The 13,541-nt window shown below is 38.9% G+C and overlaps 1 protein-coding gene across 1 annotated transcript in view; it reads left to right on the top strand.

The window, feature by feature from the left end:
• The window catches only part of PREX2 (phosphatidylinositol-3,4,5-trisphosphate dependent Rac exchange factor 2), a 186,678-nt gene that overhangs the window by 45,843 nt on the left and 127,294 nt on the right, over nt 1–13,541 (top strand). The window contains exons 2-6 of the mRNA XM_054192997.1: nt 3,748–3,819; nt 3,893–4,015; nt 5,909–6,013; nt 8,831–8,932; nt 10,707–10,868. Of these exons, the coding sequence (XP_054048972.1) occupies nt 3,748–3,819; nt 3,893–4,015; nt 5,909–6,013; nt 8,831–8,932; nt 10,707–10,868 (564 nt within the window). The remainder of the gene's footprint in view (nt 1–3,747; nt 3,820–3,892; nt 4,016–5,908; nt 6,014–8,830; nt 8,933–10,706; nt 10,869–13,541) is intronic.

Here is a 13,541-nt window from a genome sequence, read left to right as displayed (position 1 = left end):
TGTAAATAGCAAACATCCTCTCTTTTATCTTTCCTCTTCATCTGATATTTTAAATTTAGACTGCTCTTTATGGTACCCAGCCAGCTTGCTCCTCTGGAAAGTTTCATGGAGGTCTCTCAACTCTGAGTTCAGGAAATCGGCAAGAGTCTGGCTGCCAGAGAGTGCCAGGGGCAGCAGATCTCCATTTGCGGTGCTGCAAGGGTGAATCCCTGTACTGTAACACTGTAGCTAGGATGCTGGTAGCACAAGAGGAAAATGGAAAATTCTGTTATATTTAAACCATATGTCTTTACTGTTCCCTGAGAAAACTAGGAATTGAAGGTAAGTTAATGGAAACTAGAAAAACTTTAGAAGAGCTGAGGATCACTGTCTAGGTGACAAAGGTCTGGAATCCTGGCGTGCGTAGGGATACGTGTTATTCCCTGCGCTTGTTGTGGTGTTAAGGCACATCTACACTAACACAGATGAAGTAACGTCAGCAAGACATGCAGTATGCTCCGAGAAACAACAATGAGTCATGATTTACTGACGTGTGTGCGTGATAAATGAAATTGCATTAAGTTTGAGCTGATTTTTCGCTTTGGGTGGGTGGGTTGGTATTTTTTTTCCTTATGAGCATGGGAATTGTGTACCAGTTGATTGCTACAGTTGTTTGCTCAGACCAGTAGCAGGGGCTATTTAGCTGTGTCCTTGCAATTTGTAATGCTTTGCTCCTTCATGTAATGTGGTGGTCAATGAGTCTGGACTTTGAGCAGCAGACTTGAAGTTATGGTAGAATTTTTAGAAACCACTCACTGCTTTTTCAGAGGAGTTTCTGACTTTATTTGTGTGTCTGATTCTTTAGAGAATCATAAATTGGCTGAGATGTCCATTTTACTTTTCTTTGTTTTTTTTCTTTTTTCTTTTTTTTTCACAGGTGTGTTTTTCAATGCTTAGTAATAGTTTATGTAGTTTATGTTCAAAAGCGTCTATAAACTTTCAGCTCAGCAGCTGTCAACACCTCAGTAGTTTCTGGGCATCCATATATATTTTCCTTTTAAGGTTTGTAATTTCTATGTTGGGCTCCTCCTTAAGGCTGTGTCTACAAATTACTGGATTTTTCTTTGTTTACTAATTTTTGAAGAACTGTTCTTGGTTGTCCTTAGTTGATATTCAAATAATTCTGGAGTCTTTTGAGTAGTCATCTCTCCCTCAGACCTTATGTGTGTTAATACAAGTTCAGAGATATCTATCTTTTCATAGTCACAGGTTATTTTACACTGTAACCAAAGCAATTACTTCTCTATCCTCCTGCCTGATGACAGAGTCCCACAGCAGAGGTGTTGTGTGTATGGAGTTAGTGGTGTGTCTGCATTCCAGGAAGGGAGTTGGTAGGGGTATTTGGCATTGTGGAAACCTGTCTTTCACCATTGCTTTGCAGTACTTACTCCACAGTAGTTGAAGACCACCAAGGATGTGTCTTGGTGGCAGGTGGATGGAGGTAGACACCTCCATGCCTACTTGCACTCCCCTGAATTCTTTTACCCCACTCTTCTAGAAAACATGAGATTTTTCTGGTTACTTCGAGATACGTGTGACCTCGTAGTGCATGTCAGTGCCCGGAAAGGTTCAAATGGTGACATCGATAGATCTGTGAGACACAGTGTTATGATTTTTTCAGGAAGCAAACCTGCATTGATGGGAACAACAGGTGGCAAATCTTTAGGAAATACTAGCACCGTGACTACGCTACTCTTGCAGTATAAGCACAGCAGCATAACATACGGCCTTATGCCAAGTTGCTGGAAGGGGCCGAAGTCGTCCTAGGCCTCTGTTACTTAGCGATGTGTCTGGGTTCTGTGGGAGTTTGGATTTTCCTGTATTCAGTTTCTGATAACCTCTGCAGATGTGGGGTCTGGGACAGCGCGGCTTGGAGGGCTCTGTTTATTGCAGCTGATGTATACTTTTCTTGACCTCCTGACTCTCAGCCAGTGTCTTGAATCACTCGAGAATAACTAATGCCCCAGCTCCCAGATCATTTTCTGTTTCGCCTTCAGCCAACTGAATGTTCACCTTCCTTCACAGTTACAGGAAATGAAGATCTTCTGGGATAACATAAGTGTGGGTGAGCAGTATGTTTGGTCTACGGGGAAATAATGTGAGCAGAGAGAGATTACGGACAGTAAAAATAGACGTGAGTTTCAGAGGTAGTTCTCGTGAATTATTTTTTTTCCCCTCTCAATTCTAAAGTATGTTTAATACTGTTGGCTGGTTTAGTGAAAACTTTCAAAAATGAATTTAGAGTCATACAGTTAAACAGGCTTTCTCCCTCTCTGTGGGATTGGTTGTGCACTGTACAGGGGATGCGCACGGTAAATTTGCCATAACCCCCGTGGATATTCATAGCAAGGAGAGACACAAAGGCCTGTCGTCCCCCAACAGTTAACTGCTGCAAATGAATTAATGGCATTTTTTACCATCAATAAAACATTAGAAAGCAAGCATGCATAGTCAGGAAAAAGAGGGGTTTAACGAAGTAGAAAATCTACATCACTGTAGAGAGTGATATGAAACATACAGTGTGCTGGCAGTACTCCAAACTTAATTCTGTTTATGTCCTGGATAACTAGATTTGTCTCTTCAGTAATAAAAATGTGCAATGCCAGTTACATAGTCCTCTTCAGCAGAGAAAGGATCCCTGCTTGGGAATGAAAATGTTTAAGTCCCAGCAGAGAGAAAAAAAGGGATGCTGTGACTGCCCTCCTTCCACACAGGGGTTATTTATTGCCTCTTTTATGGAATTTGCACCACGCCAGAATTTAGATGAGTTCATGTACAGTGTACAATGCACAGTGACTTGGAGCTAAATGGTTATGAAAGACATGACGTTTGTGCACTTGTGGTGCCAGTTTTTAATGACTAAAGAATATGCGTGTCTGTGTGAAGAATTGTCAATGCAAGATTTTAGTCTACAGTGTGTAGATATTTTCAGAACGTACCCAAGTCTTTGTAATGGAACGAATTCATAAAAATTAATTATGTCCTTTGTACGTGAAATGTGATTTATTTCTTTTGGAATGACTTAACTGCACATCTCTTCTTCTTGTTTCCAATTCTTGAATGTGAAATATAAGACAACTTACTTTTTTGGTATTTTATTAGTGGTATTACTAACTTCTCATTTGATCCCCAAGGATGAGGTCCTGTAGAGGCAAGAGTGAACGTTTTCATTAAGCAAAACCAGGTGCAGCTGGCTATTATTTACGCAAGTTTACTTTACAATAGGTTTGATTATTAATACATCAGAAATCTTACTTGTGGTTACTATGGTGAAAGTTACATTTCATAATAGTATCTCCTGACTAGATTTAATTTAGAAATTAGTGACTTATTTTGGCTTTGTCTTGTAGTCAGTTTCTAAAGTGCTAGAGCAAGATTCTGAAAATTACTCATTTTGCTCTTGATTGTAATATGAGTGCAGGGTGGAAGTGGTACTTCCGAGAATGTTCAATTTCTGAGCTTCATTAATATTTCACTATTTAACCCTTTTTAACACTGCGTAGATAAGGTTTTATATCATGTTAGGATAACAGGACTACTAAATGCTTTGTAAATAAAATACTTGGCTTAGATTCCAAATAATATTTTGATGTGGCTCTGTATCCAAAGCATAAGAAATTTGGGCAAACAAGTTATAAGCATAAAATGCCAAACATTGTTCAAGACTTCCTTAAATATCTTTTTCCTTATTTGTCTTGTTTCATGCAGGCTTTCCTTCACCGAATGATCCAATGTGCTACAGCCAAAGTGGATAAAAATGTCACAGAAGAGACGGTTAAGGTTAGTCTCCTAATTGCATATTTTTCTATTTTGTATCTGATGTTTTATTTATGTATGTTTTATTCTTTCGCAGATGTTGTTTTCAAATATTGAAGATATTCTTGCAGTTCACAAAAACTTCCTGTCCCTGGTGGAGGAGTGCTTACAGCCAGAACCTAATGCGCAGCATGAAGTTGGAACCTGCTTTCTTCATTATGTATGCTATTTTTATTACGGCCTTATTTCACTTTTTTCCTTTATTAATTGTATTTATTAGTTACTGTCATGATGATGAATGTACGTAGTCGGGAGGACAAAATATGACTTGATTGCATAATGTAGAGTACTTTGAGGTCATCTCTTGGTTACTGTCATTTCAAAAAAAAAAAAAAAAAGAAAAGGGAGGAGAATGAAGAAAGAACATATCAAATGGGCAAACTTTCGTTGTTTCATCATTTTTACATTCACCAAATTAGCCCAGGCTGACAAATGGAGCCCTTCAGCCCAAGCAAGGCTGGTGCCCTTATGTGAGATGGGGGTACAAGGATCAGGATTTCATGAAACAGCGACAGCAATAGTATGCTTTGTTTTTATTCCACTTTGATGCTAGGCGAAAATGTGAATATTTAACAAAGAATTGCATATGCTGGGTAAAATATCTCCATGGTTCTGGACTGTGAAGATATTTTGCTTCTCACAACTGCAGTACCTCCACAAGTATATTTGTATGTCTTGTAGTAATTGTTTTCTAGGAGTGTTATTTTTCCTGTTGGAGCAAAACAAGGATGGCAGTGTTACAGAACTCTGCAAAATCATGATAAGTTAGTTTGCTTTCAGTTGTAGGCCTAAAAAAGTCTAGGTTTCATTGCTATCTCTGGTTAGAGTCCCATTTGTTTGTTAAGTCTTTGTTTATTCATTGTGGGAGGAGAAAATTATTACTAGTTTATGGAAATACTTTACAGAAGTTGAGTAACATCAGTTTTTGACTCTGCAGAAGTATGGATCATATTTGCAAATGAGTGTTTGCAGACAAAATAGGTAATGATGTCAGCAAATGTCGTGCATTTTCTTCCTGTTTTTTTTAATCCTGTGGTTTTTTTGTGACAGTGCAGCCTCTGAAATTTTTCAGCACAACCTTATCAAGTTTAACAAAGACAAATGTAAGGTCTTGCACCTGGAAAAACACAACCCAGGAGTGCAGCACATGCTAGGATCTACCTGGCTGGGGAGAAGCTCTGTGGAATAGGACCTGGGGGTCCCTAGTTGGGGACAAGCAGCTCAATATGAGTGAACAGTGAGCTGCTGCGGCAATGAACGCCAACAGGATGCTGGGTTGCATCAACAAGGGCATCACCAGCAGAGATAAGGAAGTCATTATCCCACCCTACTCAGCGCTTGTCAGGCCACACCTGGAATACTGTGTTCAGTTTTGGTCCCTGCTATGCAAAAAGATGTGGGCGGGCTGGGGAGGGTCCAGAGAAGGGTCACAAAGATGACTGGGAAGCCTGCCCTATGAGGAAAGGCTGGGACAACTGGGTTTGTTCAGCCTTGAGAAAAGAAGAGTCGGGGGAGACCTTATCACCATGCTCCAGTATTTAAAGAGTGTCTGCAAAGAAGACGGAGGCTCCCTTTTTACAAGGAGTCACATGGAAAAGATGAGGGTCAATGGGTACAAGTTACTGCTGGGGAGATTCCAATTGGACACAAGAGGAAAATTTTTCACAATGAGAATAATCAGCCATTGGAATAATCTTCCAAAGGGAGGTGGTGGATTCCCAATCATTGGGCACTTTTAAGATTCAGCTGGACAGGGTGCTGGGCCGTCTTGTCTAGACCGTGCTTTTGCCAAGAAGGGTTGGACCAGATGATCCTTGAATTCCCTTCCAACCTGGTATCCTGTGATTCTACGATTAAAATTCCTAAGTGATGCTTCCAGACTGTTCATAATTCTAATTTGATGCTGGACCTCAAATAATAAAAGTAGGAGGAAGAGCTGACCTTCCAAAATGAAGACTCTTCGGCTTTGAAAAGTGTTCGTTCCATGTTTTATTAATTAAAAAAAAAAATCAAAATGGCAAGTGAAAAACAATGTATTTCTTTGTTTCTGCAGAAAGAGAAATTCCGTATCTATGATGAATACTGCAGTAACCACGAGAAGGCACAGAAAGTTCTGCTTGACCTTAACAAAATAAGAACAGTGCGGACGTTTCTTTTGGTAAATAAACTTTAAACTGGTGTTCTAGCTTAATATTTTTTGACTGGGCAGGGAATTGTTAGCAATGTCACCTCCACCATGTAACAACTACAAGCACACCTGCAAGCGGTTAGCAGGCAGTTTTAGGTGGGGGTGGTGTTTCCAGAGGAGGGGGTTGTGTACATCATGTTTTCACTGCCACACTTAGATCTGTGCATAATACAGCATTAGGCAGTATGCCTTGAACTTGCAGGCCAAGAGACAAGAGTGTAAATCCAGCCATGCCTGTAGAAAGGAAAAATAGGATGATATACGAGGAGGGGTTGGGAAAGAAATCAGAGAAAGGAAACTGGAGGACTCGTCAGAACTTCTGAAGGTCCATGTTCTGGTATTGTAGCCATGGTTGTGCCAGACAGAAAAATGTTTTGTTATGGATCATGGAGTAGCCATCCTGATCTTAGATGCTGACTTAGTCCGAGGTCAAAAGAAACAGCTACACAATTAGTCTTTCACTTTTCCAGACAAATAAGGAGGGGTTTTAAAATGTTAAGTATGATGGGCCTCATGATTTTCCCACAGCAAAACCAGTATCTGTGTGAACACTGAGTTTCCTAATAGTTGATACTGGTTGCTAAAAGAAGAATTCAGTTTCAGTATGGAGTGATTTTTGTGTTTTCCTTCATGATGTCCTGTGATAGCAAGGTCAGCTTTGAAATGTGGGGCCTACTATATTGGATCTTAAATGCCTGAGAAGGTGCCCTCAGATATGATATCAAATTTCAGAGTGATCAGATCCGATTATTGCATTTTAGAAGTGGAGAGCAAATGACACGATCAGCAAAGCATCACAGACACGGTTAAAAAACGAGATGATGCCAATGCTGGCAGTATCACAAGTTTTATTTAATTTTATTAATTATTTTTAGCACGCGGTAGGCTTTTCAGTGCTTCTGTTGGCAGAGTTCTTGGTTAAGTTGTCCTATTGCAGCTCATTAAATTTTTGAAAGATTCTGGGTCTGACTCCCTTCCCAGCTGCATTCACTTACAGCGAAGTTAATGAGCAATATGGGAATTTCCTTATTACAGGGGGTACTGGATGACACGAAGCCTTTTGGTTAAGAGTCTCTTACTCTTCAGCAGTGTTCCATTCATAGTTAAAAACAGCTTCAAATTTGCCCTGTTTTTCCTCAGCGGTTGACACAGTATCCCTCACCTGGCCCCGGACTTGAGGAGCTGCACACACATGGTTCTTGTATTGGGAGCATCGTGGCTGAACTCAAGAAGAAGGGGGGAATGCTAACTAGAGGCAACCCCCAAAATATTCCAGTGAAAGATTGCAAAGAGCTTGTTTTGTGAGAAAGGAAGCTAAGTGTGCAGTTGTGGCAGTTCATGATGTATCAGTATCATGTTCTCCTGGGCACATGCCCAGGGTGTCCACATCTGCTTTGGGTTCCTCATGGATTCAGGACATGTCTGTAGAGTAAGTGACAGTAGTCTAACCTAGAGGACAGGCAGTCTGACTCTTGGATTTGAAAGAACAGTTGAAGCCTTCTAGTCAGACAGAACAGTTCGGGTCATTAGAGATGAGATTATCTATAAATAATCAGGATCTGGAACCAAACTTTTGAGCCTTTAAGTATAGAGACAGTCATTATATAAACCTATAGTCCTCATTGCCATTATCTTGCTCAATCTTTATCAGTAAAGCTTTTTCGTTGGCAGGTTAAGTGAGATCCTTTAGGATAAAGGATCCTTTAGGATAAGACAAAAGACGGTTAAGCGTGAGTACAAAGCAGAGACTGAAGGGTGGGTGTAGAGATCCCCCTAGGAGCACTGGTTTATGGGGTGTGTGTGTTGTGAGTTATGTGCTGAGCGGAGCGGCCACCCGGTTGCGTAGCCTCTGTTCCATCAACAATGTGTCTGCCTCCAGATTTGTGGCCTGCGTCAACATACCATCTGGCTGTGTTAAACTACTTTTGTATAGCGTTCTCAGTTTAGACATCTTGCTCTTTGAAGCTGTAGATTATCTCATACCATTGCATCACAATTCCTTCTGATCTCTCCATAAAATAATTTCCGTCGTTACTTTAGGTCTTTATGTACTTATACTTTAATTCCAACAATTTCAAATATTTGCTGTGATGTCCCTTGCATACTTCGTTATCTCAAATAGCCCTTATTCTTTTCTATCTCTCTCTCTCTCAGCTGCTTTTTCATGGATGGTTCCACCCAATATCTCATGTATTCTCTGCTTCCATAGTTGGATATCTTCTCAAAACTCGCATATTCTTTAGCCCATGACTAAGGATATTTTATTCATTGCACATTGTGTTTAAATATAGAAACATGTAAACAGAAGACTTTTTTTGTGTGTGTATGTATTAGGATGGCCGTATTCAAACTTTTCAAAGCTTCTTTATGCTACTCACTGTTGCGAATGCACCTTTGGAGACCAACAGGCCCTACAGTAGTCACCCTGAATTAATTTTATTTTTGTTAATTGAAATGTGAAAGCATATTTTTAACATTGTATTAATTGTATTTTATTTTTAAACTTTAAAAAAAGGCCACTCTTAATCAGCCGGGATGAAGAGGATACCTTGGGAGATGCCTGCATAACACCATTAGCAGCTTCCTTGTCATGTATGATAGTCAATGGACCTGCTTATGCATGTGTTCAAACCTGTTCTTTCGACACTCTTGCAAACCTCCCTCATGACATATTTAACATATTTGTATATAGCTTAGCCAGTATTGCTGTGTGCATGTGCCCTTGTCTTTATTTCTCATCATTTTCCTGGGATTTTTTGATAATTTCTGAAACTGTTCACATTCTAGAATTGCATGCTCCTTGGAGGACGCAAAAACACAGATGTACCATTGGAGGGGTATCTAGTAACGCCGATACAGAGAATATGCAAGTATCCCCTTCTTTTGAAGGTACTTAAAAGATTTTTATCTAGGACTTTATACTTCTACATAAAACTGGTTGCTAAGCATATTTCCAAACTGCAGAAACAATCTCTCCACACAGTGAATAATCTCTTTATTAGATATTGGACCCAGACTTGCTCTCATTAAAGCCAGTGGCAAGTCTTCTGACATCAGTATTAAAAGGACTGAGGAGTTTGGCTGGGTCAAGATGATTAGTTCCCTTCTGCGTCTAGTCGTAAGGTTGCCTCTCCATTGTTGATCGGAAGTGAGCCATTTTAAGGGAGTTTAATGAGACTGATTTCAGCTGGGTTTGACCATGTCCTCGCTTAAAATTCGTAGAATAGCAGAGTTTGTTAGTGACATGCTTTGATGATTCTGATTTACCATCACCAAACTGCAAATGAAAAATGTTTATGAAAATGATTTGTAAGAAAAACTGTAGAGTAACACTGCAGAGTAACAGTAGGATGCTGTAGGTGGTTCTATGGCCATTTCTGTGTTTGTTCTTATCTTACTCTTAAAACTTAATGGAAAATGTTAAATGTGCTAATAAACATTAGATATTCAGACCTCTGCGTTACTGAAGTTTTTCGCATGTTAGGAAAATAAATATTTAAAACAAATTTCTGCTTAACAAACTAGCGTTTAATATTGTTTATTGTTTCAAACCATGAGCGATAAGTCAGAGCAGATTCTGCTGTAGGAGCTGGTTGAAACCTGATTATCGGACAGTATTTTCCCAATGCATGTGTGAGTTCAGATTTGAAACATTACCGATTATGAGGCATATGCATTTCATTGCATTGACATAAAAACTGAAGAGTAAACATGATAAAATAAAGGGTTTTAAAACAAGTTAAAGAATATAATAATTGCAGTGAGGTTTGAATCATCCCAGATATCTGTGGTTTAACAGTTCCCTTGGCCTCTTTTAAAATTATTTTTGTCTTCTAATTTTTGAATGAAGGATCTACAGACAAAACAAGGAAAAATGGATCATGAGTTACTTCAGGAAAACATTGAAATTAATATATTTATGTAAAGTTTAAATACAGGGTGTGGTGACAGCGGTGTTAGGGCTCCAGGAGGAATGTACCTGCGCCTGGCTGGGTACGCGCTAAAGGCTGTCCATAGGCGCTCCAGCTGTAAATGGGTAGTTGGTAGTTTGAGATGGGAAATCTCACATGAATGCTGGCAACTCACCTTTTGTTTTTTAGTATGGCTGCCATTACCAGTAACCATCTGAAATCAGTGAGTCACTTAAGCTATTGTTCAGTGCCCTGGTGTACTGCACTAGATTAAACAATACTGTGAGCTAAAGGAACATGCGTTTTGTCCTGAGTTGCAGGAAAGGCAGGTGTTAATTTTGACGTCAGTAGGCTAACATTTTTAAGCAGAATTGTTATCCTTGCTATTGAACAGTTCCATCCTGTGCAATATGAAAACAAAACAAAACAAAACCAAAAAAAAACCCCACCCAAAGCTCAACATGAAGAAACATTGCTGGGGGGAGAAAGTAGCTGAAATGCAAACTTTTTCCTAAGTAGTGATTATTTTTATTGTTAGTAATTTATTCCTCTGAGTTTTAGTGTCCTACTAGGACACAGTGCTGGAGGGTTTATTACTTTTCCACTTTTCCACCTAGTAAAAGAGAAGTCTGTCTACTTTTTGATTTTGTATCTTAGTCAATTTAAGCCTCCTGTAATGTACATTTAGAGATCAAAGACAGGTTTCTTTTTTCTTTTTCTTTTTCTTTTTTTTTTTTTTAATGTTTAAATAGGAGTTACTGAAGCGGACTCCAAGGAAGCACAGTGACTATGCGGCACTAATGGAAGCCCTCCAGGCCATGAAAGCTGTCTGTTCCAACATAAATGAGGCCAAGAGACAAATGGAAAAATTAGAGTTTTTGGAAGAATGGCAGTCTCATGTTGAAGGATGGGAGGTACTGTCATAAGATTTGTCGCTTTTTGTATTGAGGAGGGAGTAACAGTTGTCAACAAGCACGTATTGTACTGGTTTTGTGATCCTGAGGTACCGTCAGCTCCTCAGTTCTGTGAAATCACAGCTTTTATTTGGAATCTGTTCTGTAAATTAAGTGTAAATTAAATGACTGAGCACCGCTGTATAAAAAAAGCAGACTGCCAGGAAAGAGGACAAATATTTAGTGTTTGACTTAGAATATTGAACGTTTACATCAACATGTATGTGTGCACACATACCCATATATGATAACTGCTGCTCTGATTTTACTGCTGTCAATGCCTGCCTCACAGCATTTTTCTGGTTGAAAAAGATTTTGATTATTTATTATTGATTAAGCACTAAGTCCATCAGTTTTTGTCAGTTTGTTGGTCATCCCTTACTGTTGGCTGAGCTAAACTAACATGAATGTCTTCAATAGAATCCGTGTAAGACTTTTTGTTGTCTTTATAGTTTGCAAATGTAGGGCTTTAATGCTGTAGTTTTGTGAAGAAACCATAGAGTTTTCAGTAATAACCAGAAGAGCCACCCTTTTCCCTAGATAACAAGATCAAGTAGCTGTAGCACCAAAATCTTCCTTTTATATTATTTTGAGCACTATAATTCTTTTAAACAGAAAGACAGATGTACCTTTAAATGGTCTTGGGTGTTTCATATCGAAATGTCTGAGCTGCCTGAACTGAGGTGGGAGGGAAACGCAAGTGAAGTCCCAGAAAAAGAAATGCAAAGCAAGTAATATAAACTTTTTTTTTTAAAACTGCGTTTGAATATGATACACAATTGTGGTTTTTTTAAGACATGAATTTCAACATGGAAGTAGTTCTTCACTTTTTTTGGGCACTTTACTCAGTTGTGCTACTTCTCTCCTGAGAGGGCTGCTTAAGAACTAGAGGAAGAGATTTTTATCCCTTTAAGCTTTGTGGAAGGCCTGCTGGCTGGGAAAGGTAGCAAGGAAAATGTGTTTTTTGCACGTTCTGATAGATTGAGATGATCTTTCAGCTATGTAGTGGGAAATGGCCTTTGTACATTAGGTTAGGGACACTGATGGAACAGTGAATCAGGGAAAGCTTTGAGATGGACCTGCCTGAACTTTAACTGACAGAGTTCCCCAAGAAGTCTGACAACTAAAAATTACAATATTGACCAGAACAGTCAATTTTGAAGGAGGTATTCATAGTAATAGACAAAACAGCAGAAACAAATAAAATAGTTTCTATACAGCTCTGTTCCCTCCCTACATCTCCTGCTGTTACCACACCTGCTGTTCCTTGAACTTGCTGTGCCTAAGGATGCACTCCGCTTCTGCAGCAGTGGATTCAGTCTCCCCCTGCCTCCCAGAAGGGTTCAGCAGAACAAGCCACTGAAAGGAGCATAAAAATTACCCTGAACAAAGAACCCCCTAAATACTGCCCATGGCACTGCAGAATTATTTCCTGTCTGCTCCACGTGAAATCTCCTGATCTGTGGACTTACGCAAACCTTTGGTTTGTTGTTAATTGAGTAGTGTGGGAAGATTTGCTTCATTCTAAACATGGATTAAGCAACTGATTTTACTTTAATCAAAATTCTTCGTGTTTCTTCAGTGCATTGTGGGATTTCAAATGTATCACTTCAGGTCTTTTTCCTTTTCCTGTGTCGCAGCATTTTCAAGAACTGTTCTTCCGTGCCTGTAATTGGGGTACATATAATTTAGAGCAGAGAAATCCTCTTATGCCAGAGTTCAGGGCACTGTAGTCTTCTGATACAGGACTGTCACTAGAACACATTTGACAGAAATTTACTATGCCTGAAGAGAAGGAATTTTAGCAAGTATAAAAGCTGTATAACTGCTGGTCTGTATTCAGACAAACCTTTCTGCATTTAGTCGTAATCCACAATCTCAAATAAATAAATATTTAAAAAAAAAAAGCTATTAAAGACAAATGACAGAGAATGTGTACTCATGCCATGATATTGTTTGTAGGATTTTGAAAAAGAAAAAACTGCTTAGGTAAAGTAAACCTCTAAATGTTGTAATTAAGAGGAGGTCTAGTTGATCTAACACTTTCCAAAAGAAGGGATGTTCTTCAGACTTGGTGAAAATAAGTTTCCTTTTGTAATTAGCTTGAACTTGCTGTCATCAGCAATAACTTGGAAAGATTAGCGTATGTGAATATTAAAATACATTAGACATACTTGTGCAATAACTTCATGATAGAGGCAATAGCAAGTGCTTACGTTGCTGAATATTTTATGGCAAGAAGATTTGTTAAATAATCCTTATTGCCTATCACTGACTTTACTCCATTATTTTCAACTTTTCAATTAAGTTTTCTACTGCACTATAGTGATTAAAATTCTTCTACTTGCTTTCAGTGCCTGAGTCTTACAGATACTTGTCAAATCCATCTTAATGAACACACTCAAGTATAAAGTTACAGTATTATTAACTCAATGCATGATTAGTCATATAAGTTGCTTAAGAACTGACTGTTCTCAAAGCTCTAACCCTGGAAAGGGAATCCACTTTCCTGCGTTGAGTTTCTTCTGAATGCTTAGTAAGACTACCGTAGTAAATATATTTGCTCTTGGAAATATATTGGTGAGCAAAGGTAGCAATAAAGAAAGGTAAGAATATGGACAGAATCACGGGAAA

This window comes from Rissa tridactyla, chromosome 2 (genome assembly GCF_028500815.1).
Source record: "Rissa tridactyla isolate bRisTri1 chromosome 2, bRisTri1.patW.cur.20221130, whole genome shotgun sequence".
Lineage (NCBI taxonomy): Eukaryota > Metazoa > Chordata > Aves > Charadriiformes > Laridae > Rissa > Rissa tridactyla.
This window is presented reverse-complemented; position numbering and strand designations above follow the sequence as displayed.